This window comes from Primulina eburnea, chromosome 4 (assembly GCF_022965805.1).
Source record: "Primulina eburnea isolate SZY01 chromosome 4, ASM2296580v1, whole genome shotgun sequence".
Classification (NCBI taxonomy): Eukaryota; Viridiplantae; Streptophyta; class Magnoliopsida; order Lamiales; family Gesneriaceae; genus Primulina; species Primulina eburnea.
This window is the reverse complement of record NC_133104.1, coordinates 43,210,516-43,236,296: the sequence shown is the minus strand read 5'-3', so window position 1 is coordinate 43,236,296 and position 25,781 is coordinate 43,210,516. Positions and strand designations below refer to the sequence as shown.

Below are 25,781 nucleotides of genomic sequence, written 5' to 3'. Positions count from 1 at the left end.
CTTCTTTGTTAATGTCTTTTTAAAAAGAAAAAAAAAGTTTGTTAATGTTTTTTTAGTTACAAATCGGGGACTTAAGCCGATGTCAACAGATGACATACAGTGGCACTTGGGCTAAGGCCTTGTGGCTCTTATAATTTGTTAATGTTTTGATGTAGCATATAAACTTTTGTGCATCATCGTCTGTATTCTCTGGAAAAGCGAAAACTTCACTGGCAGAAATCACTTTTTTTCTGGAAGAACTAGAATTTGAGGATTAAAAAACACAGACAACAACTATTGGTCCCGATTCCCAAGAAGCAATAGGCATGAACGGACATTAACAAATTACTCACATCACATTTTGATTGATGGCTTTTTATTATTTATTATTATCTTTGGATATTGTGTTGTCTGTGGTTGTTTATAATGAGCAAATAAATTACTCAAACCATGGCCTCAGATTTATTTATTCTGTATTCATATTTTTACTCGATTAGCACTTGGAAAAATACTAGTATTATTTGTCAGATTTAGTACAACCCACACCAAATTTCTACACTTGGTAAAAAAAGAAAAAACGAACCATGTTAAATGTATATTTTGATCGTAGTAACGTGTATACTGGAATTCCTAATAAGTAAGCGTATATTTTATACGCAGAAGATGATAAATAAATGGATCGATTACATCCCACCACCTATACATGATCACTTCAAAGTTATCACACAAACCAACAAAATCCCTTGATGGTAAACAGGAAAACATGCATAGTAGCAGCAGATCGAGAGGAAGGGAGCAGGATGACTCAGTAGAATACATTCAAGAATCCAAACAGTTTTCAACAGTTGGCAGCAAAAATCCCTTCAGTTTCTTGAGAAATATTTGCTTCTCCGGCCAAGATTTCATAGATAACAGCAACAGCAATGCAATAAGTGATTTCTCCACCAGTGTCAGCAATCATGGGAGGAGAGGCCACTATTCCCCTTCATACATTATTCATCCTGAAAATTGGTATGTTTTACCAATTATCTGCTGGTCTATCTTTTTTTATCATTTCTGGAGAACTTTTTGGAAAATTAAAAAAACTTGTTTGGTATGAATAGCTCGCTATGTTTCAGATTCTTCTACCTTGAGTCTGATTATCGAACACTGTAGATTCTTAGCTAACATTGGATATACATTCTTGCACTTTTTGTTTTTGTAAAAAGATGGCGGATCTGACATATTATATTGCATTAGCTAGAGCTGCTGTTTTTATGTTCGGTCGTGTATGTGTGTCGTAAATTTTTTTAGTTTACTAAAATAGAGGGACAACAACTTTTCTTATTGATCATATCGAATCAAGAAATGATGAATTTTTTGATAGTGTTGAAAAGCAATTGAAAACGTTAAGTGAGAAGAGAGTGGAAATTAATTAAGATTAATTGCATATGATGGTAATTTAAATATATGCTAATTATGTTACTGTCATAAATATTTAAGAAATAACAACCAAGATTGCCAACGATTTTTTTCCAATATAAAAATGTTCTTGCTTTATAAATTTATAAGTACAATATAATTTTTTTTGATCGAGTTTTAAAACAAAGTTAATTTGTTTGCTCGGTTCACTACTGGGTTGTGTTTATATTATTAAAATAGTTCATCTGGTTGAAAATCAATCAAAATCAGGTTATGTTCGGGTTAACGTACCGATTTATTAAATAAAAAAAAATAAAAGAATACAATAATATACAAAATTAATATAAGAACTAGGAATGTTTATAACGAAATGACTAAATAATTTTCTTTTCTAGTATAATAATCTATTAAAAATGTATAGATAAATTATAGAAGTATATTACACATTATTTTTTGAATTTTCACAAATTTGTTTATATTAATTATTTTATCTTTTCTCAAGAACCTGGCGAGTAAATAAATAAAAAATCTACATCTTATTGTATTTAAATTTGTATATTGGACGATAGAGTAGATACTCAGAAAATGCATATGATCCGTTTTTAGGCCGAGATTAATTCAAGATTCTAAACCAAAAAATATCAAAATACAGAAATTAAAGAAGGATACTGAAAATGCATGCAGGATGTACGTAGCATGGCAACAATTCATTCTGATATGGGCTGTGTACTCATCATTCTTCACTCCGCTGGAGTTCGCCTTCTTCCGAGGCCTGCCAGAGAATCTGTTCCTCCTCGACAGTGCCGGCCAACTCACTTTCTTCTTCGACATTTTCATTTGCTTCTTCGTTGCCTATAGAGACCCTCATTCATACTGCATGGTTTATAATCACAACTTGATCGCCATCAGGTGATCAGATGAATATGGAATTTCGACTCGTTTTATTCTGCTCACTTTCTTGAAAATTTTAGTGTTTTATGAATGTGTGTGTGACTATATATATATTGGGATAAAATGTGTGTGTGAGTATAAAATGTTGGTTTTTGTAGGTATTTAAAATCAAGATTTCTCATCGATTTATTGGGATGCTTTCCTTGGGATGCCATATTCAAGGTTACTTTTCTTGTTCTCGTGATTGTTTCGTCTTCTTTCGCGCTCGAAATTTATCGAATGCAAAACTTAACTGACTCAGGGATGTGGAAGGAAGGAGATAGTAAGATACATGCTTTGGATCCGGCTAAGCCGAGCGCTGAGGGTGACAGAATTTTTCGGAAAGATGGAAAAAAACATACGTATAAACTATATGTTTACAAGAATCGTGAAGCTTTTTGTGGTGGAATTGTACTGCACGCACACAGCAGCTTGCATATTTTACTATTTGGCTACAACTCTACCTCCATCAGAGGAAGGGTACACGTGGATTGGCAGTTTAAAGATGGGGGATTACAGTTACTCGCACTTTAGAGAAATTGATCTATGGACTCGTTATATAACTGCCTTGTATTTTGCTGTCGTGACCATGGCAACTGTTGGTAAATTCCTTGCGATTAGTTGAATTAAACGTATGATGATTGGCAATCAGATTATGTGGTTTATGAATCTAATGTTCCGTTGTTGGAATTATGAACAACCCATAAATTTGTTTTGCTTGTCCTGCTGGATCCTCTAAACAAGATTCTATAATAAATTTGATTGTTTCCCCGGTCCGTACTTGCAGGTTATGGTGAAATCCATGCTGTGAATGCCAGGGAAATGATATTTGTGATGATCTACGTTTCATTCGACATGATTCTTGGTGCTTATTTGCTGGGTAACATGACTGCTTTGATCGTCAAAGGTTCCAAAACTGTGAGATTCAGGGATAAAATGGGAGAACTCATCAAATATATGAACAGGAACAAGCTTGGAAAAAGTTTGAATAAGGCAATCAAAGGCCATGTACTGTTACAGTTCCAGAGCAATTACGCTGAGGTTTCAGCTCTTCAGGATCTTCCTCTTGCTATACGAGCCAAGGTTGGTATCAAGCGTCGTTTTAGACTCAAAATGAACTCCTGTGAAGGTCATCATCTTTGATTCTCTGTTTTTTTTTCTTGGTGCAGATATCAGAAAAGATATATGAACCACATGTTAGGCTAGTTACCCTATTCAAAGGTTGTTCCTATGGCTTCATCAAGAAAATAGTAAGATGGGCATTTTTCTATATATATATATATATATACTAGGTAGGTGCACGTGCGATGCACGTGGAGATATATAATGAGATATATGTTTCAATAATGAGTGTGTCTCATGTGAGACCGTCTCACAGATCTTAATCTGTGAGACGGATCAACCCTATCCATATTCACAATAAAAAGTAATACTCTTAGCTTAAAAAGTAATATTTTTTCATGGATGACCCAAATAAAAGATCCGTCTCACAAATATGACCCGTGAGACCGTCTCACACAAGTTTTTGCCTTCAATAATTGTGCAATAAATATTATAGAGTAAGCAATTTATTGACAAAAATTTTCAAACTAAGCAATAGACAGATAAATCTATATAATAATGAGATATCGTGTCTATATAAGATATAGTACGATAATAATTTTCAGTTAAGGTTGCAAACAACAAAACAAAGGATTACACAATGTATTAAGATCGTAGTAAACAACCTACGCAAAGCAATAGGTATGTGAAAACTTGCTGCCTCATTTAAACAATCAAAATTACTCTTATCACTTTCTAATAGCCCCCTACGTTGTGCTGTTTCCTTGAAAGTGAAACAAAATATTCCACAAACAGTGAGCAAATCAGAGTAGGACTTAGGGCCTCGAACATGAAGAAGTAATAAACGATGATAATACCTCTCACCTTCTGCCGGATTTGCCGAGTCAACACGTCCGATAACCTGTCTTTGTTTCCTTGGTTTCCAAGTTCTAGTTGGTAGATCCCAAACAAAATGCTCTGGGATTATAAGGAACAACCCATTGAGCATTCAATGTACAATTCCGAACCTCAACAGAGCGACCATCGTTTCTCCTCCTGTACATATATAGGGTAACCATCATATCGTTGAACAAAATGTTCTAAAAAAGGGTGAGGATAATGTTTTTTCATTTTCCATTAACCATACATGGGCATTTTAAATTTAACGTGCCACAAGGTCTATGCATCATATCTTGTGAGACCAAACCAAACAATCGAGGAAAAACATTTTTATCTGGAAGCTCAGCAACAACGTAAGAGTTGAAACCTTTCAGGCGAGTTAATCTTATAGTTAGATTGCAGGATAATAATCATATGACAATGAGGTATAGACCTCGTTTCTGGAACTCGATAACATAAACATAAGCAACAACATGGCCAAATATAGACTTTTTAAGAATCTGGTCCTTAAGATCAAGTAATTTTGCACGAAACACTCGAGAGACCAAATCTAGAAGATCATGAGCAAGCTGACCTTCAAATAAATTTTCTCGAATCTCTTTCCAATCCGGATTGCAAGCCATCGTAATAAACAAGTCAGGTTTTCCAAATTTATGAACCAATGCAATTGCATCAAGATATCGACATCGCATATCTCTTGGACCTCCTATGAAAGATGCTGGTAAAACAACACGTTGCCCGACCTCACTCCCACGTGATTCACCATTGGATATACCGTCAACCACACCCTGGTACAATTCCGACCTTATCTCACTTTGGTGCTTTTTGTAGTAATCTAATCTCGTTGTTTCTAGTTTAATGTACATATCGACAACAAATTGCTACAATAATCGACCACCATACAGGATTAACGAAGTGTTGCTGCCAAGAATTTGCAACGTGTACAATAGTACTCCCTACAAGAAACCATCCTATCATTTTTTCCACGAACAACTACATGAAACAAATAAAATACACACAAATTAGTTGCAGGACAAATATATAAATATATGCAGCCGACCATTATCTTGTTTGTTTGGGGGAAAATGCAAGAAATAATTACTAAAATTGAGTATGGGGTAAAAGATTAAAAATGCACCACGACTTTCACCAACAATAATACGATCAAATGAATTAACATCTGCAAGTGGTAGCACATTCTCATGCACGTCAACATGGGCATACCCATTTTTTACCTTCAGAATATTCTGCTGCCACCCATTGGCCTCGTACGGGAAAAAAACGGATATTGCAAGGAATCATAATAACCATAATAATGTTGTATTTGATGGGTTTGACCATCACGACCACAAGAAACTATGTCCCTGTTATGTGGAATGTTAGCATCATCATTGCCTTCAACCCAAATAGCAGCAACTTGATCAACGGATGGGCTGTTATAACATCTCTTGTCAACATGAACATTTTTGGAAATATGCAATATTAAGTTTCTGATTGAAGAATACTGATTTATCCTCTTTAGAAGTTGTGCATAAGGGTTTAATTTCATTATGTCCATCAGCAAAACCATGAGTTCTCTGTCAACATAAGCGTCCGGGAAAGCGGACATCCTATTTTCCAAACCATTATCGTTTTCCCAAAAATAAAGTTGGAAATACCTTGGACCATCCGAATTAGGTATAAGTGGTGGCAATGAATGGAAAATCTGGCCAGGCGCACGAAATGTGTATACCCCACATTGAAGAGAAGCCAATTCCTTGTCAAGCCTAACCCCAAATGAAGTGAAAGAGAAAACATTGTTGTGCAATCGTACTTTACAGCGAAATAAAATAGCCAAGAAGATGATGGGTCCTTGAATAATTCCTGCAAGGCAATCTGAGTAATAGAAGATGGCAATCTAATCTTACCACATGCACAACAAAAAGATGGAGCTTCACAAGGGAATCTATGTGCACCACAAAATTGACATGAAGGAACCATTGGCAAGACACTGTTACCCGCAATATCTCCTTCATTGTCTGAATTTTAAAAAGAAATGCAATTGGGGGAAAAAACCCACGTATTTCAGCTGCGAAAAAATGAACATAGGAAAACCGAGCAAAAAAAATCCAAGTAAAATAAAGGTACGATGAAAACAACATATTACATACAAATAGGAGAACATGCAAGAGGAACGAACACAATATATGTAGTATGATGGAATTATATCATTGAACGACAGCACCACATGCGATAAAAAAATATAAACAGATCAAAGGGGGGAAAACAATCCAATTGATGCAAATAAACATGGTGAAAATAACAGAGCAGCTAACCGTTGGAAGTAGACAAATCGGCACCACCAACACGCCGAGATTGAGCAGCGCCGCTGCCAAATTAAAATGATTACATGAAACTCTTTAAGATAACACACATAGCTAAGAGGCAAAATAACGTTAGGAGAACACATAGAAAATACAGGAACTCGGAAGATGCAAAGGGGCAGCAACAGAGCAAGCAGGAGAGAAATGAAGAGAGCGAAACACATACCCTGAGACAAATCTCGAGATGGCAGCCGGCCATCTACCCTGCCCCATGAAAAGTAGAAGAAGTAAAACCAAAATAACAGAGAGAAATTGAGGATCACAACGACATAAACAAATTGCAGGCGATAGAAATCGGTGAGTTCACTGGAAGGTGGATGAAATAACCCATCAAAAGTAATGACCACGATGAAGCAGTTATATGAAAGGAAGAAACATAGGAAATAAATGGGCCCTATATCTATCAAATGGTAGTAAGCAGCGAAAAAATTTAATCCTCTATGAAGCCAAAGTGCAAAATCCAGAAATATAAGGGTACATAGAAAAGACACAATCGAAATTAGACTAAAAAATTCTAATCTTTATCGTATTTTAATATCTATATAATATATGATTTTATTAGTTTATATTTAAAAATAAACTTGTTAAAAAATTTACTAAAAAATGTAAATAAATAACTTTTCTGACATAAAATTTTAAAAAGAAATAGGAATGTGTGTATTAATATCTAAATCCATTTAAGATTGACAATGAATTACAAAAAAAAATTACAAAAACTCTTTAAAAAACCCATTAATTTAATTTTCTAACTTAATTAACAAGAAAATTTAAATGAATAATTTTTTTGGCATAAAATTTAGGAAAGAAAGAAGAATGTGCATTAATATCTAAATTTATTTAAGATGGACAATGAATTACAAAAAAACTCTTAAAAAAACCTATTAATTTAATTTGCTAACTTAAATTAACAAGGAGATTTAAATAAATAATTTTTTGGCATAAAAGTTATGAAAGAAAGAGGAATGTATATTAATGATCAAATTCATTAATGGACAATGAATTAGGAAAAAAAACATTTAAGATAACATATTAATTTATTTGCTAACTTAAATTAAATTAAATAAATGAACAAGGACATATAAGAAAATTTACAAATGAAAGTGGTATATTTATATGTATGTTCCTATTAATTTAATTTGCTAACTTAATTAACAAGAAATTTAAATGAATAATTTTTTTGGCATAAAAGTTAGGAAAGAAAGAAGAATGTGTATTAATGTCTAAATTTATTTAAGATGGACAATGAATAAAAAAACCAATGAATTACAAAAAATTCTTAAAAAAACCTATTAATTTAATTTGCTAACTTAAATTAACAAGGAGATTTAAATAAATAATTTTTTGACATAAAAGTTATGAAAGAAAGAGGAATGTATATTAATGGCCAAATTCATTTAAGATAGACAATGAATTAGGGAAAAAAACCTTTAAGATAACCTATTAATTTATTTACTAACTTAAATTAAATTATAAATGAACAAAGACATATAAGGAAATTCACAAATGAAAGTGGTATATTTATATGTATGTTAGACTAACTTAAATTAACAAAGAGATTTAAATAAATAATTTTTTGGCATAAAAGTTATGAAAAAAAGAGGAATGTATATTAATGGCCAAATTCATTTAAGATGGACAATGAATTAGGGAAAAAAACCTTTAAGATAACCTATTAATTTATTTACTAACTTAAATTAAATTATAAATGAACAAGGACATATAAGGAAATTCACAAATGAAAGTGGTATATTTATATGTATGTGAAAGTGGTATATTTATATGTATGTTAGACTAACTTAAATTAACAAGGAGATTTAAATAAATAATTTTTTGGCATAAAAGTTATGAAAGAAAGAGGAATGTATATTAATGGCCAAATTCATTTAAGATGGACAATAAATTAGGGAAAAAACCTTTAAGATAACCTATTAATTTATTTACTAACTTAAATTAAATTATAAATGAACAAGGACATATAAGGAAATTCACAAATGAAAGTGGTATATTTATATGTATGTTAGATATATATATATATATTACTATATATTTATGAAAATGTGATACATCTCACTATCTAATAGTAGGTTGTTTTTACCATGCCACAACATATATCAGTTATTTCCTGTTCTGCTTATAATCTTATTAAACTTGGCAAAGTAAGCTTACTTGCTATGCTGATTTTTCAAGGCTATTAAGACGCACGAAGAATTTTTCCTTCCGGGAGAAGTAATTATTGAAGAGGGAAGCATGGGCGATCAACTCTACATCCTCTGCGACGGTAAACTGGTATAATATATCTAAATCATATTCATTATCAACTCAAGAATATTAATAAATGAAGGATCGCACCACAACAAAGTGGATTAGATGAATTTAATCTTCGATCAATTTTCTGTCTAGCACTAATAGTTTTCCTTTAGTTTTTGGTCAGTGTTTGAATTGACTTAGGTGCTATAAGTGCAGAGTGCAGTAAGAAACTCAGAAGAAAGTTATACAGAAGAATATGTGCCCAGCACACAATCGTATTGTGCTATTGGGGAAATTTCTGTCCTTTGTAACATCCCTGAACCTCATACGATCCAAGCTGTCGAACTATCTAAGCTTCTAAGAATTGAAAAGAAGGCGATTCTGGATGCACTTGAGATGCACTTCTCAGATGGACATACTATCATTAACAATCTTCTTGAGGTAAGTTCATCAATATTTTGTGTTTGTGCTAATCCAAACTCCTGAAAATTCATGCAAAACTGACCAGTCTGTACTCAGTAGTATATAGAAACACAAATATGTTTCATCTTTTGTCCTAAAGTTATAGAAGTTTGCTACCGCCAAAGTATTAAAGGGTCGTAGTTCATCCACCAATAACTCGAATATTTTGGAGTAGTTTCTGATATGACATTTGTGAACAGATTATACTTACAAATTCTAAAAACTCAATTATCTTTGATCAGACATTGCATTTAACCTTGAGTTCTATGTAAGGAGTGTTAAAGAACCAAGTGTTGGCCAGCCTCCCATTAATGCGAGTGGACTAGTGTTTTCTGGCAACCATATTCACTAAATAATACAGTCGGCATCATTTATCTGGCGGTTGAGCTGCATGGTCAGAATTAGTCACCAATACACGTGTAAGGGATTAAAACTCGAATTAGATCACATCGAACCTAGATTTCCAAATTTAAAATAAAATGGCAATCATCTTTGCCTACATTTTGGTATGACTTCCAAGATTTCAACTTGATTTTCTGGAAAATATTTGGCCAATAATGAGCGAAACAAGAATTGTGAGTTAGCATGGTTACGATTGTCAGGGAAAGGAGTCTAATATTCAAAAAAAGATACTGGAGTCTGATATCACATTGCAAATAGGAAAACATATATCAGAGTTGGCCACAAGATTGAATTGGGCGGCCCATGACGGAGATCTACACAGATTAAGGCAGTTGGTTGAAGCAGGAGCAGATCCCTCCAAGACAGATTATGATGGACGATCACCTCTGGTATTACATTTCATACTTATGTATGGCATACTCATCGCGTGCGAGAAAGACGGATTACTTTTGTTACAAATTGTGAAAACGAAACATTATACATCCAGTTATATAGCAACTTAAATTCTTTCTCAGCATCTTGCTTCATCCAAAGGATATGAAGATATCATTCGCTTTCTTATCCAAAAAGAAGTGGAAGTCAATGTTAAAGGTAAATTTTTCTTATTCTCTACTCATCATCCCTTCACAAGTCTTGGGCTAAAATGCTGGAAACAATCTTCAACATTCATTTTTTTATGGTGTTTATTTGGTTTTTCTTTCCATTTTGTTGCTCCGCAAGAATTTTCATATTTTGGTTATAATTCGACTATAATGAGTTCTTAATCTTTTAAATGCATGTGAACATTCTGTGAAACATCCCTTGTGTTAACAATATATATTATCTGAAGTCCCAAAGATCCATATATCATATAAATACGACATAACTAAATGCAGAATATCATGTCACATGATATCTTTGTGTGTGTATCAAGGAAACAAATGATGAATGAGGTTCTCTTTTTTGGTGAGTGACTGACTGGTGTGTTCAACTGCAGACAATCTTGGAAAGACTCCATTATACGAAGCAATCAAGAATGGCCACGGTCAAGTAGCTTCTTTACTGGTTAAAGCAGGTGCATTTTTATCTGTTGACAATGCTGGCAATTGTCTTTGTGAGGTGGTAGCTAGTAAGCACACAGATTTCCTTAAACGACTTTTGGGCAACGGAATTAATCCGAATTCCAGGAATTATGATCTTCGAACACCTTTACATCTAGCTGCATCAGAGGGCTTGTTCTCAGAGTCTCTTTTGCTTCTGGAATCTGGGGCCAGTGTTTTTGCAATAGACAGGTAGTGAACTCGTGTTTGTTTTCAATAATGGATGTTAAATCTGTTGTGGGCCAAATAGATATGGTTCAACCATTCGATAGCAAACATTACCCTTGAAGTTATTACAATTTTTAAAAATTTTGAGATTCGGTGTATATAATAAAAGGTAGTATATTTGTCATTGCCTAATCTAGTATTGATATTACACAAACCAGTTAGAATGATGATCATTGATTAAGGTAACATCATAATGTCCGAGCTACTATGACTTGACCCTTTCATTTTCGTGGTACTATCCTTTCGCGGGGGTGGGGAGTTCATTAAGAGGCATGCTACTAAGTAACTTGAAGTTACTTGATCAGCTTGACAAATATGCATTAATCTTGACAAATATGCAATGTTAAATATATCATTTCACTGAAGACCGATGCAAGAGAATAAAACAAGTCTACAGCTTTCTTTACTTGTCACTTTCTTAACTATAGAAGATATGAGTTTTTTTCTTTTTATTTTTGTATTTACTGCCTTGGTCTGTCTGCATAATCTTATTCCGCATGGTATTCTCAGATGGGGCAAAACACCAATAGATGAAGCTCGCGTTTGTGGAAATAGGAACGTGCTTAAACTACTGGAAGATGCTAAGATTTCGCAAACGTCAGAAACTTCTTATTCCTCCTGTGAAACAAGTCAAGGTATAGTACAAGTACGATCCTTTCATTTCTGTATGATAGTATTTCATTATCGACTAAGAATTAGTTAAACAAAAGTAAAAAGACTTTCCTTTCACATGTCTTTTATTTGGCGTAAAGCCTAGACGCATTGCGTTACACTCAACCCCCTTATATATCTGTATAGAAAGTATATTCACATCGCCTGCATTTTTCCAACAGATAAATTGCCAAAACGAAAGTGCACCGTTTTCTGTGGAACTCCATCGGATCATAGGGATGGAAGAAGCTTTGGAGTCGTCATATGGGTTCCAAAAACCATTGAAGAACTCATCGAAACAGCGGTAGCGCAGTTAGATTTCTTGGATGCTACCTGTATCCTATCAGAGAGTGGGGGCAAGATAACTGATGCAGGCATGATCAGCGATGATCAGAAGCTCTTTTTGGCTAGGGAAGTGAAGTTTACATGAAACGAAATAACTCAAAATAATTTTGACATAATATAATGGGAAAAGAGGGACAGATAATAATGGTTATTTTGAAGTATGCATCTATCTGTGCGCGTCTGTCTATATACATATACACACACGCTGAAGGGAACCAGAGTTCCAAAGAACATGAAGATGGTTTCAAATAAGCTGGATTTATATTTAAAATGTAATCGAACATTAATTATTATCTTATTCTTGCAAGTGATTATAATATATGTGTACACTTTCAAAAAAAAAAACTTTTTGATAAAGAAATATAAGATAAAATACAATTTCATTTACCAAGAAAGACAACACCAAAAAAAATGGCTGTATTAAACCGGTAGGTTTTGTTGATTGGAGTGGTGACTTCAATTCAACCCCACTCGGTATTTCATTTGGATATAAATATTTTCATTTTTGTTGATAATTTTCATAACAATTATTGTTTAAATATACAATAAGCTTAACAAAAATACTGAATATGAAATGAATACCTGAAAAAAAATCAAATAATTCGCTAATTATAGATAAAATAAGTTGTCATGTATTTTCTCGTAGCAATTTCTTTAAATTTTAAATATTTAAAATGAAAAAGGAGCACGACATGAAGCAAATGAACGTGTAGAAGACTTGAAATCAACAATCTCCTTCTAAGCTAAATTGATAAAATTGTAAGGCGTGGAGTGTTTGAGATTGTAGAATTGATGATAGTTTAATTAATTGTTATGAGCTTAATTTCTTTTGTCAACGTCTTATCGGACGAATCTCAGTCTATTCATTGCGATTTAGTATGATTTGCAGGCTACTGTATTAGCTTTAGCGATCGCGGGTAGAGATGACAATTTCTCGACGGAGAAGATATCCGCCCCGAATGGAGGAGTGTATGAATTACGTTTGTTACCCCGGGTAGACATATTTATTTATTTTCGTCTATGATATTAATTCTAATATGTTCTTGTTGAATGATATTAGTTGGATGAAGTGAAGAAAATTATTAATATAAAGTTAATGTTTTTTTAAGATAATGCTATTATGATAAGTTGTTAATAATATTTTGTTAATAATTTTTTTATATTTATTTTTTTCTCTTATTGTCAACAATTTAATAGATATTCATAGTTTATTCGAAATAGTTCAAAATTGAGAAAATATAATTATAAGTGATAATAAGATATTTGGGTAGAGTATGTATATTCAATCACCTTATGAATGTGATGATGATGAAATTGAATAAATGATAAGGATGACGACGAGAATAAAAATGATTATAATAAATAAAAATAAAACGAAGATATAGAATTTTAACGAAATTCGATTTATTGTGATTCTTAGCGGGTTCTCTAAGTAAAAAAAAATTAATAATGAAAATTGCAAGTTTATGCAGTTTTTTGATAGGTTGGATCTAACAGTAATTAATTTGTATATGAAATGTATATTACTATAAAATTTAAAATTGTAATAATAAATATATATTAATAAGAACAAGGGGTTTTTTTTAAAGCTCAAGCAACGGGCTGGGCTGGAGACAAATCACAAATGTCAAATATGTTTCCAACATTATTCTTTAAAGTATAATTATTATTTATTAATGTTATTATTTTGGTTTTTTTTTAGAAGTAGAAATCCGACTAGGTGGTGATATGCATATATACTATAATTAATAATATCATAATTTGTTTTTTTAAGTGTAAACCGCCTAGGCGGATTTTTAATTGTAAAATCGCCTAAGCGACTTTCGAGTCAGGCGACCGTTAATATGGTGACGCCTGGAAATTTCGACTAGCCTAAATCGGGACGGTCCAAACCTAGGCGCCGCCGCCTAGACGATCTTAGGCGGGGATTTTTAGAACGCTGATAAATAGTGGTATTTGTAATCCATTTTATGATTAATGGAATAAAGATAATTTCAGAATTATCCCAAAAAATAAAAAAAAAATCAATTTTTATATATTATTTTCGCCGGAGGTTGTAACGTGTCCACCGCCGGCTTCCACCGTTGGGTTCCTTTATAGCAAGAAATTCATACGTGTATTTATAATAATTTAGGTGAGTAAAAACACAAAAATATTCCTCAAAGAGAAAACATAAAAAAAAAAAATTAGTTTAAACAATTTCTAGTTCGAAAATTTTATTTATCTAAAAGATATACATTTACAACAGTATTCCTAAATACCAAATTGACCACCCCTGGAAATTGTATTGGGGTTTTAACTCGGCAAATTAAATATATAAAACCCCTTCCGTTTGGCATATTTTTTTCGTTTGATTGTAGATCTGATACTAGCCACAAATTCCTATTCAAATAAAATTTTTGAAAAGTAAATTGATATTGAATGATAAAAAAATTGAACAGAGTTTTATATGAACTGATACAAGAATGGATCAACAGAACAAATTTTGCCAATCCTTATAAAAATTGGGTTTCTCTTAATTGAGTATTACATGAAATACCTATCAATTCATCTGATACAGAGTATTTAAGAAAAACTGAAAAAAGGAACCGTTCATTCACTTTCTATTGACTTCAAATTTCACATAAAACTAACCTTAAATATGAAGTTCCGAAATTCACTAGGACTGCTCTTTCACCTTTTCTGAGAGAGATGAGAATGAGAATCGCGTTTCATTTTTTTCATGTGTTGCTGTAGCGTAAACAGAATTGCAGAAACCAAAATGGTAGAAAGAGCAACCATGCCAGGAAAATCTACTGCAGGGCTTTTGTATCTCCAAATTGCCGATGTACGGATACAAACTGATGCAAATCTTTCCCCAGATTGCTTTCTCCTGTGACAGTAAAATGGTTAAAAGCTGAGAAATCTGCTGCCAAAAAGATGAAGTTAGAGAATTGACACAATAAAATGAGTCTCACCGCATAGGAATTAATTGAAGGCTCAAGCCAAAAACAGAAGATACCACAATGGTAGCAGAAAGGCCAAATATCTTTACTAAAATATGTGAGAGGCTCCTAAAGCAAGTAAAAACTTAAAATGCAATGAACAAATGATGCCATCTTCAAGTAACGTGCATTAGCTAATAAATGTGTAAAACCTCTGGAGACAACAAATGTCTGAATTGCAGCAGCCACAAATTATAAATTATAGTCCAAATGATTTTTCAAAATTGCCAGTCTCCACTAGTTCCCTACATATGTAATTATGTTCGCATGCAACCTACAGGTGACCTTTTTTCCTTTATATACTCTTACACTCTTAGACTAGTATTGCGCTCAAAAAAGGATTCTTTCAGTTTGCATCTCAAATTAACCTGCTCGGTGAAGGGAGTTATTTCCTAAATAATGTTGCAGAGCTCCGAATGATTTAGAGTCCCACAGCCATGTAAGAGTTTCATTCATAGCATTGAAGGAAAATTCAAACAATTCCCAATCGAGTAAAAACATGGGCCAACGTTCTGTTCTCTGTACATTGTTTTCCAGAGAAATTACTCGATTCTTCCCAATCTAGTTCTGCAGCTAATACCATATTTGTCAAGAATATCTACAATTCCAACCAGAGTACATAGAGAATCCATGCATATATCCCAATACTCTGAGTGGTCTACCTCTGTGATGGAATTTTCATGAGCTTCAGTGACTAGGTTATAGCATCAAAATAAACACATGGTAAAAACTTTAAAATTTGAGAGGGAACTTGCACTTCAAAAACCAAAATTTTGTGGATTTTCTTGGCGCAACTCTAATATCCTCACATCGTGTATATAATGCATTTACACAAACACAACAAAATCCATCAACTATAACAACACAAAACCTCACTCTGACTAGCTTTCCATTTGGCATTAAGCTATTCCTCATTACTTTGTAAGAAACTGGCATCACAACCACACAACTTCTGCAATAGACAAACGCTAACCTATAAGCCCGAGGTTGGACCCATCCCACAGACAATGCAGTGAGGGTCTCAGACTAAGGTTCATAAATCTAAATCAAATTTACAAAAAGAAATGGGATGCATTATAACAAATGAAACGAACAAAAAGAGGGAAAATAAATTGAAATATTAGAACTAAAAAGAGGCAGGGCCTAAATATATAAAATAGAATATCATCTCATGCAGACTATTACGAGGATATGTGTTGGTTTGTAAAAAATGAGCATTAACAAAAGCAGTGATATTAAACGACATATAATAAGTAAAAAAGAGGCCGGTCGATATAAAAAAACCTACCACAAGAAGTCTTTGACTGGGTTCCACCAGTGCGCATCACTATTGCTTCTATTGCTTGAGCTGTGATCTTCATCATGCTTGCCTTGCATTGCTGCGATATAACGAAATAAGGCAACAAAAAGAGGAAGAAATAGAAGTGGAAAGATATTCATTAAGCGAAAAAGTAACCACCATTGTTTACTGGGCGCGAGTAGCCCTCAGTTTCCCTGAGAGAAGCCAACTTTTCAACTAGGGTTCGCTCTGCATCACTATCATTATGGTGGCATAACATCAATTGACAGATGATCTAAATATTGTATGATGGCATATGTTAAACAAGACACTAAATGATAAAAAAAAAAAATTATGCTGCACAGCTGCACTTATTCCCATTGGAATTAAATATCCATCATTTTCACAAGCCAAAAAAGAATGAGATGTTTATCATAACATAATATTTATGGTGAACTTCTCAAAACTTATAAACTGGATTTCTGGAGCATGTAAAGCAGCAATGCACCCAAACAAATAAAAATAAATGAAAAAACAAAAAAGACAAAAAAAAGATGCCATACATCAACTCGCCTCTATATCCTTATTTTTTGTACTTTCCTTTTTAAACTACTACCTTTAAATACTATTTTATAGCTTCACTCAAGTAGCATGGAGTGCGCTGCTTAATCATGGGCATAGGGCCATCTCTCGACCTTATCTAATATGTTACCAACTGCGATCGATTTTAATTAGAGAAAATACCAGGAGCACAAGCATCCATCAAAAGATGAACTGTCCAGCTGCCTTTTTACATCTATCAAGCACCACTCAAAAACAGCCCACAACAAATCCCATAATGTTGACTAAGTCCACGTGAAAGGGTGACACTTGGGTCGTAAGAATCATTTTCAGTTCCTCATCTCATAGATTTATACTTTACTTTGTACTCCTAAACCAAAAGGCAAACCTCAAACATGAAACGATTTAAAACAGTATCATGTGCATGTCAACCAAAAAGTAAACAAAATATTCAGTGGAGAAAACTGGCCAAGAGTGAATGTACTGAGGGAAGGGATGTTCACAAGAAGCAGGAAAAACTCACAACCAATCTATTGAACATCGACAATTCTTTACCAAATACAAGGAAACAAAATCCCATTAATTTTGAAGACAACACACTTGAGCAATATGTTTTTGTAGACAAACTCGTTCTAATTAAGTAGATAACGGACCTAATTTTCTTTGGGATCTGAACATCCACAGTAAAATAATGATCACCTCTTGCAGAAGGCCTGTTAATGTTGGGTACACCCAAGTGTGGCAACTTTATTTTATCTCCTGGCTGCGTTCCTGGGGGAATTCGTAGATCCTGAGTACCTCCCACAGTATTCACCTATGATTTGCACAAAAAAATTACATGTCAGTGACCTTTTGAGGGACACGCTTAGTGGGTCAAAGTCTGATGCATTTTTATCTTGACATACTGCAAATCACATGATGATCAGATTATTCCTTGAAAATGAGGGAAAAGGAGCAACTGAGTTTTATGATAATAAAAAGCCTCAAGCACACCAATTTGCAATCGGTAACCTGGACCTCATTTATTAATCATGGTGTTACCTCTTGATTCTCATTGGAGGTGACATGGAAGCCAGATATAAAAATGTATACATGTATCATTTGGTTACCACATTGTTCAGACAAGTTAGAATAGTCCTTTTCATCCTCAATGCTTAATAACATTTCTTTATAAAGAAAATAAACTTTAGACCATTTCCCTGGCTTGATAGCTAACCTTGAGGCCACAGCGGACCTCAAGGTCATATAAATGCAATCGTGCTAGGTTGGTTTCTCTCTCGTTCTCACAAATGGTGAAGTACAGAATGCTCACTATCATTGACGTGTACGCATGAAACACATGAGATCAGAAGAAAGTTAAATCAAACTAGAATCCTGACATAATTAGTAGTCCTAGTGCTAGAGTAGATATTGACACTCGTAAATTTTAAAATATGAAAGATTTTAGCATGTAGAGTAATATGGTAAGAAGACTATATTCTCATCAACATTTAATGCACCACTGCATTCAAAAATAGAATTGTTAATACCTTTCTAATTGTCCCCAAAATGGCTTCTGTGTAGTCAACATTTACTTTTGAGAACAAATCTAAGCCATCCCTCTGAATTCCTTGTTTTTCCTCAATATGGAGGACCAGAAACAGGTCACCAGCTATACCCCTGCAACGAGACAACAGCATGACAAGCTTTATGTGAAATACATTCAAATTTTCAAATGATGCACATAACACCAGAGGCACAGAGAGAGGTAACAGTGACACAAACGAAGAAAAAGCAAATTTAACGTAACCTGCAGAAAAAAAAGAACATGAAGAATATGTGACTCTTCTTGGTCCGTGGACAAGATAGGATTGACGTTGCTCGAAAAAAAATGTTTGAACCATGTCTTCCAGAGAAGAATAGTTAGCTGGACTACAAATTATCACCTACACAGCCAAAATCAAATTAGACTGACACCTACCATTAGAGACTATGTTGCAGTCACTACTTAATGGTTCTGGAGATACCTTTGTAGTTGTATACCACAGCCCTCATACAAGATAAAACAAAAATGAGTCAAGTGTTTTCAACTTAAAAGCCAAACTTTTCTATTGACTGCTCCAGGGTCATTAATATAATAATAATTCCTTGATCATTAAAAATTTATTCACCAAATTAATAGGTGTCATAAAATCCTATAATCCTAGAGACAACTTTCATCATTATTAGCGACAACTTTCATCATCATTAGCAACATAAGAAGAAATAATTGCTGTTTAAAACTATTAACCAATAGAGTAAGCCAGAACAGGTATTAGGATATTAAAAATGAAGGTGACCAATGGATACGAACTTGAATAAAAGTGATATATATGTGTAATGGTAACATATGAAGGGAAATCTAGTTGTAAACTTATTTCATGAAGGGACAATTGCAAGTCAAAGACACCTCTTTTTATCGAAATTCCCCTCTCCACGAACTTGCATTGTGGATTCATCATCAATTCCAGGTGGAACAACCACGTCAATTCTATGTTTTGCTTGAACATGTCCACGTCCATTGCATTTTCGGCAACTATCAGTAATTATTTTCCCATCACCTCCACATTTTGAGCAAGTGGTCACCTACAGTTCACAGACATCATTTAGACAGGAAGCCAAACAAAACAAAATCAAATACCACGAAAAATTAATATAAATAGCGAGAAAACCAGTCAGATTTACTACTGCTCAAGCCTTTCGTAAAACTTTTCAGCCTCTTTTTGCAATTTCACTAAATGCTAAAATGTCCAAATAACAAAAGTGCCAAGTATAATTGTTAAATTTCTTCAATTGTTTGGTCCCTTGCTGCTTGGAATCGGGTAGCTGTAAGGACCCTTATTTCAAGTTATTTAATGAACCATTACTGAATTGGAGCACCTGAGACATAATGCCAAAAGGTGTCTTCTGCGTTTCAACCACTCCTCCTCTACCTCCACAGAAAGTACACGACTTCAGACAACTGCTGGACTTTGCACCCGTTCCACCACAATCATCACATGTCATAGTGCGTTGTACCTCAATTTCACGTTGACCACCAAAAATCGATTCTTCGAAACTCAAATATAAATCATATCTACAAAGTAGATGAATGAAAATAAATAAATCACGACATTCACGATAATGATATTGATCACGATATTCAATAAAAAGATCATACAATTGTCTAGATCATATGTACGGGAAAGCTATAATAACAGAACAAAGCATTATTGCAAGAGTTACATTCAGCTGCTCTCCATACAACCTTATAGAAATTAAGACAATTAAATCCTCTCAGATATAGACAACTTACAAAAGATAGTCCATCTCACAATAGTTGAAGTTTTGATATAGCGCTCATGACATTGAAATATCAACATCCGTTTTAAGGGCGGGTGAGAGGGAAAATTATTTTTAAAACAAAAATAAATTCCCATTGAACAGATTGACAGTAAATTTTGCATTGGTAGAGTAAATACAACTAAGAACAACATAATTTTCCTTTTGCCTCATGAAAGATACTGTCCCTCAATCATCTCAGCATCCTTGAACTTCAAGTAGACAAAACCAAATTTTCATGAAATGCTCAGAGATCAAATCACCTATATTTGATCAAATTATAACATATTATTACCGAATGTCAAGATTCCGACTTTCTTTCTCTTTGAAACTAAAATTAAAGCCACTTTGTTCACCATTTCTTCCGAAAAAACCATTGGATTCTCCAAAAATATCAGCAAAAACTTCAAATGGATCCACCTAAAAATAGAAAGTGAACATTTAATTAGTGATGACTGACAAAGGAATTAGGAGAAACAAAAGGGCTATAAACTAAAGCAGAGAGAGGAAAAAAATACATTTCCAACTCAGAATATAAAAATATTACATTTACCGCCAGGTTTTCGCAATCTTACCCCTTGAGGCCCAACATTTGATGTATCAAATTCTCCATGTAAACCTTCCTCACCAAACCGGTCATATGTAGACCTTTTCTCGTTGTCTGATAACACCTATATAGATACCTTGTTACAACAGCAAACAAAGGGCGGAGTATTAAATGAATCAAATTAATACACTGAATGCACAAAAGACTATATAGATAGAGGTTGAGAAAGAAGCTGTGAAGTGAGTCGATTGTACCTCATATGCAGCACTTATTTCTTTAAACTTTTCTTCAGCACCAGGTTTCTTGTTCATATCTGGATGATACTGTTTTCACATGAGAATTTTGAATTAAGAGTCAGTAGTGACCCGCGTTACGAAATGCAGCTTTTTAAACATAACTGGAACTCCGGAAAGAATCATATGACCACAAGCCAAGAAAATACATATTAGGAACAAGCCATAATTGGTACCGCTTCATGGTGAAGATGTGGATGCTGTATGTAAAGCTAAAATCATCATCAGTAAGAAAATGAATGTAGCACATTGAATGTAGTTGCAAATCAGATTCCACATTGGCAGAATAACACCACTGAACAATTACTTATGCTATGAAACATTTTCCATCTTCATATTAATGCCTTCGCGATCAATTAAAGTATTAAACCAAACAGTATATGTGAACAAGTGAAAATTACCTTACGAGCAAGTTTACGATAAGCCGATTTAATTTCTTGCAGAGTAGCATTTCTACCGACATTGAGAACAGAATAGTAATCGGAGCTGGAGGTTCTTTTAGCAGCAACAAAGGCAGCAAAGCGGCCGCGGCGCTGGTGTCTACGGTCACTGAAATTTGTAGAGAGTTCTTTAACCGACGGAAACAACGTTCTCGAAAATGCCAAGTTCCTGAGCTTTAGAGACAAATTCTTAGAATCGCAGAAGACAATGTTTGGGTTTGTGGCATTTGAATGGATAGAGCTGAAGTAGTAGTTTTGGGATAACTGCATTGCTTAGAGACGAGGGTAGATTGGAAATCACAAAACCCTAATTTCTCAAATCAATTTGGGTATGTGGTCCGGTGCTGAGCTCGATTTGGAACGGACGGAGTCTGTAGTGATTCGTCGCTTTGTCTTCCCCAACCTAATGCTAACTACCATTGGTGATAACTATATGAAAAGTATTTAATTATAATAATAAATGATAAAAATAAGGGATAAATTAATGATGACAAATATTTGTGCGAGAAATCTATATTATTTAATTATAATAATAAATGATAAAATAATAGGATCCGTGAGACGGTCTCATATGAGACCCACTCATTAATGATTGATTAGCACTCTCACAAATCTTTAAAATAATAATTTTGACGTAAAAATCTATATTTTGTTGTGATCGAAATAAAATATATGTTAAGAAAATTGATTTATCAACTGTCTTACAAGAGGTTTATATAAATTAATAATGTCATGAAAAAATGAGAATAGTGGAGCAAGATTATGGGAGATCGGATTTTAAAAAGAAAGAAACTTACAATATAATTTATTTTTTTTTGTCTTAAAGATTATTTTGAAATTTTACTTTTAAATACCTTTTTATTATAAATAGATATTTTATCAAGATATATAGATGTTATTTGTGCTTTAAAATGAAATAAAAGTCCTCTCGCAATAAGTGCACACTATGAAAAGTTGGGTGTTAAGATGATCTTTTTATAGTTGACTTCATCAATTTTCATCCACCATTTTCTATAAGTCCAACTGAAACAAATTAATCACAAGAACGATGGTCGTTTACATTTTGATTTATACGAAACGTAATAGACTACAAACAAACAGCATCTAGAATTTTTTTAATCTTAAATTTAAAAATAAATATACTATTTTAATTTAAATTAATTCTATTTGAATAATCATAAAATTCTTACTTGCTGTTTTCGTGAAGTTTATGTTCATTATACTAACTAATTTTTAATTAATTTGATGTGAACTTACAATTATATCATCATTTATTTATATTTTGAAATCAAATTCTATATTTATCTATAATTTTAAATTTGTAGATAGATTATCGTTCCTGATAAAATATTTAAAAAATTAATTTGAAAATAACAAAATTAACGTGTTTAGATGAATATTTTACTTATATAAGTACGCAAAGCTAACAAATAATCACTAATATAAATGATGTCTCTTGATTATTTCATGAATGTGTTTAGAATTATGAAATTCAAGGAGATTTGGGGACTTGAAATTGAAAATACCTCGTGTTTTGTTTCAGGCATATGGAAACATTCCAGATTTAAAGTTTTGAAAGTAATTAAAAGAGCAACTTTGTCTTTTCGATGTTCTTGATACCAAAAAGATTAGCATAAAACCAAGAGCTTCATCGTCTACTTTTATCAGCTCGTGCAAGCTCGTCCATCAACATATGCGCCACTGATTTGTATCCCATTTTTCGAGCTGTAGAAGTATGGATCCATCAATCATCGAAATAAAATACATAACAAGAACAGCCGGCCACTGTAGGTTACAAAAATATCAAACCAACCTCTGTATATCGCTATCCCGGTTGGAACCATCTTTCGCTGCTTCAGGCAGAATGAACTATTTAACTCACATCTCAAGAATGTCAGGTGATAAATGATCGTAATCTTAAAATACATAACACCATTATCTTATTTAGAAAATGTTGTTACACCACAAGTTACATCAGTTCACTCGGAGCCTCGGATCATTTCTACGGATGGACGACTTCCAAGATTTCAAGACATGAAGCCAGTAATACAAATAGTTCGAGTTCATGTTGATTTTAGATAAATCGTACTACACGGAAAACTTACCTATTACATATCCAAAAAGGGTTGACTCCTTTGTCTTCCACGCAGTGAGGGCAAATCCATTCTTTGTTCGCCCTAACTTCCTCCATTTCTAGCAGATGCACATGAAGCATGATTTAGTACCCACGATGAATTTTTGTTATTCCAGAACTCAGCTTTCAGCTTACCTTCACCATACCTGACCTTGAGACAAGCTCGGCAAAGAATACCATTACTAGAATGACAATTTGAGCAGTCGGTTTTGCCTGTATGAAAGATTGTGGGATATACATATCAAGATCCCGTATACAATGCAGAGGATGGAAGGATAAATAAGATGTTTTTAGAAGTAAACTGACCTGAACATGGTTCGTCCATGTCAAGATAACCACAATGTTTGCAGTCTTCTTCACCACACAGTTTCTTTTGCCTGTAAATTCTCAAGAAAAGTTATAGACAACCGTCACAACCCAACGCAACTCATTAATAGAAACTGGGGGGCAAAAGGTAATCTCAAAGTAATTTCAGAGCTAAATTAATCTTCAAGTTACTTCTTTTCTTTTTTGGAAGTAAGCACACACAAAAGGCTGTCTCAAATTAAGCGCAAATTCCATGTACTGGAATCTGCTAAGATAATACCTCCAAAGTCCAAACCTGTACTCCTTAAATCAAATTCCTAGTGCTGTCTGACGGACTAAGACACTGGATAAATTTCAAAGATCCAATAGCTTCCCAAATGTGATCCTCATTGAGTAAAAAAAATTGTCATTTATTAAAAACCTTACCTTGAACAGCAAAACAAGAAGCAACAGTGAATATAGATGAGGAGAACAAGTATAAGAAAAGATAAATATGAACTGTGACACGTTGAGGTGGAGATACAGACACCAACATGTATTGAGCGGATAAGAGTTTAGTCTCGTTGAATTTAATGAAATTTTGGAGGTGAAATGTAAAATTTTAATAAAATTTGTGAGATTATAAAATATTGGTCAGAGGGGGGGTGCCAGTTCCACCCTCTCTTCCATGCTCAATAAAATGGGGAATGTGCGTCATAGTAGAGAACCTGCAGAAATGGCAGCAAATGCCATAGACAGGATTATACAAACTCCCCCTGCCTTTTCTCTCACAACGTCGAGCCAAAGCTTCCGGTGAAATCATGAGCAAACTCCCTCCCCTTTTAGGCCTCCCCAGAAATCCATTTCCAGAATTTTTTTCCTTGATGTTTCCAGTACTCCCCCTGCCTTTTCTCTCACGTCGAGCCAAAGCTTCCGGTGAAATCATGATCAAGCTCCCTCCCCTTTTAGGCCTCCCCAGAAATCCATTTCCAGGATTTTTTTCCTTGCTGTTTCCAGTACTACCCCTACCTTTCAAAAGATCCAATTCCCCTGTTCACTAACAAGAAAAATAAAATGAAACTCAACTCGATTTCACGTACAAACAAGGATTGACAACAAAAGTAATGCAAACATATTATAACCACGTTTATTAATGCAGCGGTGGACCCGATAATGCAGCCGACGGGGACCTTGCATGTTTTCATAAAAAAACAATATAAAGTTCGTATCTTTTCGTGAATCAACCTTGAGACGTGGGTGATTTTCCACTCAATCGGGCGGAACGGCGCAAAGGGGTGGATCTGTAATCAACTTTACAGTATTTTCTGACTAGGGTTCTTTCAGATTTGGCCGACGATGAAAGGGAACGCAGTTCTGAGATGGTCTTTTGCAGGCCCAAAGAAGCCAATCGAGCCTGTTATTGATTTCAATAAATGCACGCAAAGTTACACAAAGGAGAATATGGAAAGGATCCACGATATATAATCTCGCCGAATGGTTCGATGAAGAAATGGAAACCTGGTTTTCAGAAATACGGGCGTTTCTGATTTCTTCGTAATCAGATTTTGCTCGCAGTCTTCCCATTGCGTTGGGTGAAATGAAGAGGCTTTCGTTGTGAATTCGGGATCGCCCCTTCGCATTTGAATTTCAACGGGCAAATGGTCAGAACTCGTTCCGTTAATTCCACAATACTCCCTCTCGAAATAAAAAAGTTCAATAATATTTCTTTCTTTTTTCTAATATTATTGTATGTATATGTAAACGAGTATTAATTTTTTTGTCATTTAAGTTACATGTTTAATGTTTTATATGGTTGTTGATCAATTCATAATTTCAGTCCAGTTATTCGTTTTTTTTTTCATTTAAATATTTTTCGTTAGTGTTGACGTAA

The 25,781-nt window shown here is 33.9% G+C and overlaps 3 protein-coding genes and 1 long non-coding RNA gene across 10 annotated transcripts; 1 reads left to right on the top strand and 3 right to left on the bottom strand.

Annotated features, from left to right (window-relative positions):
* The first annotated feature begins 455 nt into the window (after positions 1-455).
* On the top strand, positions 456-12,353 carry LOC140829279 (potassium channel SKOR-like). Its single transcript, XM_073192354.1, has 13 exons — positions 456-990; positions 2,065-2,289; positions 2,430-2,493; positions 2,573-2,912; positions 3,098-3,393; positions 3,480-3,560; positions 8,802-8,900; positions 9,078-9,302; positions 9,926-10,114; positions 10,241-10,316; positions 10,702-10,996; positions 11,543-11,667; positions 11,866-12,353. The coding sequence occupies exons 1-13, from the start codon at positions 683-685 to the stop codon at positions 12,111-12,113; spliced, it is 2,571 nt and encodes an 856-aa protein (XP_073048455.1). The 5' UTR covers positions 456-682; the 3' UTR covers positions 12,114-12,353.
* Positions 4,339-6,997, bottom strand: LOC140829955 (uncharacterized). The gene is made up of 3 exons (XR_012117583.1): positions 6,402-6,997; positions 5,390-6,269; positions 4,339-5,244 (listed from the first exon to the last, which is right to left on the bottom strand). It is a non-coding gene; the product is annotated as an uncharacterized lncRNA (long non-coding RNA).
* Positions 9,832-25,596, bottom strand: LOC140829280 (uncharacterized). Of its 4 annotated transcripts, none has more exons than XM_073192355.1 (8): positions 25,409-25,596; positions 25,136-25,304; positions 24,619-24,940; positions 23,912-23,982; positions 23,741-23,818; positions 23,577-23,664; positions 23,285-23,340; positions 22,988-23,196 (listed from the first exon to the last, which is right to left on the bottom strand). In XM_073192355.1, the coding sequence occupies exons 1-8, from the start codon at positions 25,472-25,474 to the stop codon at positions 23,120-23,122; spliced, it is 927 nt and encodes a 308-aa protein (XP_073048456.1). In that variant the 5' UTR covers positions 25,475-25,596; the 3' UTR covers positions 22,988-23,119. The 4 variants fall into 4 exon arrangements, 3 of the variants coding, with proteins under 3 accessions (XP_073048456.1, XP_073048458.1, XP_073048457.1); XM_073192357.1 differs by having other exon boundaries at positions 23,285-23,321; XM_073192356.1 differs by having other exon boundaries at positions 24,619-24,919.
* LOC140829278 (uncharacterized) lies at positions 14,489-21,885 on the bottom strand. Of its 4 annotated transcripts, none has more exons than XM_073192348.1 (11): positions 21,433-21,885; positions 20,993-21,061; positions 20,767-20,862; positions 20,487-20,611; positions 19,751-19,946; positions 19,281-19,456; positions 18,382-18,511; positions 17,506-17,666; positions 16,469-16,548; positions 16,301-16,391; positions 14,489-14,900 (listed from the first exon to the last, which is right to left on the bottom strand). In XM_073192348.1, exons 1-11 carry the CDS (start codon positions 21,739-21,741, stop codon positions 14,702-14,704), a joined length of 1,632 nt encoding a protein of 543 aa, XP_073048449.1. In that variant the 5' UTR covers positions 21,742-21,885; the 3' UTR covers positions 14,489-14,701. The 4 variants fall into 4 exon arrangements, with proteins under 4 accessions (XP_073048449.1, XP_073048450.1, XP_073048453.1 ...); XM_073192349.1 differs by having other exon boundaries at positions 16,472-16,548; XM_073192352.1 differs by having other exon boundaries at positions 16,469-16,540; positions 17,552-17,666.
* Positions 25,597-25,781: the final 185 nt, after the last annotated feature.

Excerpts from the sequence above, each read along its gene's own strand:
- LOC140829279 (XM_073192354.1), top strand. The coding sequence starts at position 683 with ATGATCACTTCAAAGTTATCACACAAACCAACAAAATCCCTTGATGGT. Across the intron at positions 8,901-9,077 it reads TCCTCTGCGACGGTAAACTG|AGTGCAGTAAGAAACTCAGA; the intron begins GTATAATATATC and ends CTATAAGTGCAG. Across the intron at positions 10,115-10,240 it reads ATGATGGACGATCACCTCTG|CATCTTGCTTCATCCAAAGG; the intron begins GTATTACATTTC and ends ATTCTTTCTCAG.
- LOC140829278 (XM_073192348.1), bottom strand. The coding sequence starts at position 21,741 with ATGCAGTTATCCCAAAACTACTACTTCAGCTCTATCCATTCAAATGCC. Across the intron at positions 18,512-19,280 it reads GGGAATTTCGATAAAAAGAG|GGGTATAGCTGGTGACCTGT; the intron begins GTGTCTTTGACT and ends GTCTCGTTGCAG. Across the intron at positions 14,901-16,300 it reads CCAGTCAAAGACTTCTTGTG|GAGAAAGCAATCTGGGGAAA; the intron begins GTAGGTTTTTTT and ends TTACTGTCACAG.
- LOC140829280 (XM_073192355.1), bottom strand. The coding sequence starts at position 25,474 with ATGGGAAGACTGCGAGCAAAATCTGATTACGAAGAAATCAGAAACGCC. Across the intron at positions 24,941-25,135 it reads AAAATCACCCACGTCTCAAG|GGGAATTGGATCTTTTGAAA; the intron begins GTTGATTCACGA and ends GTTAGTGAACAG. Across the intron at positions 23,665-23,740 it reads CAAGGTCAGGTATGGTGAAG|AAATGGAGGAAGTTAGGGCG; the intron begins GTAAGCTGAAAG and ends TGCATCTGCTAG.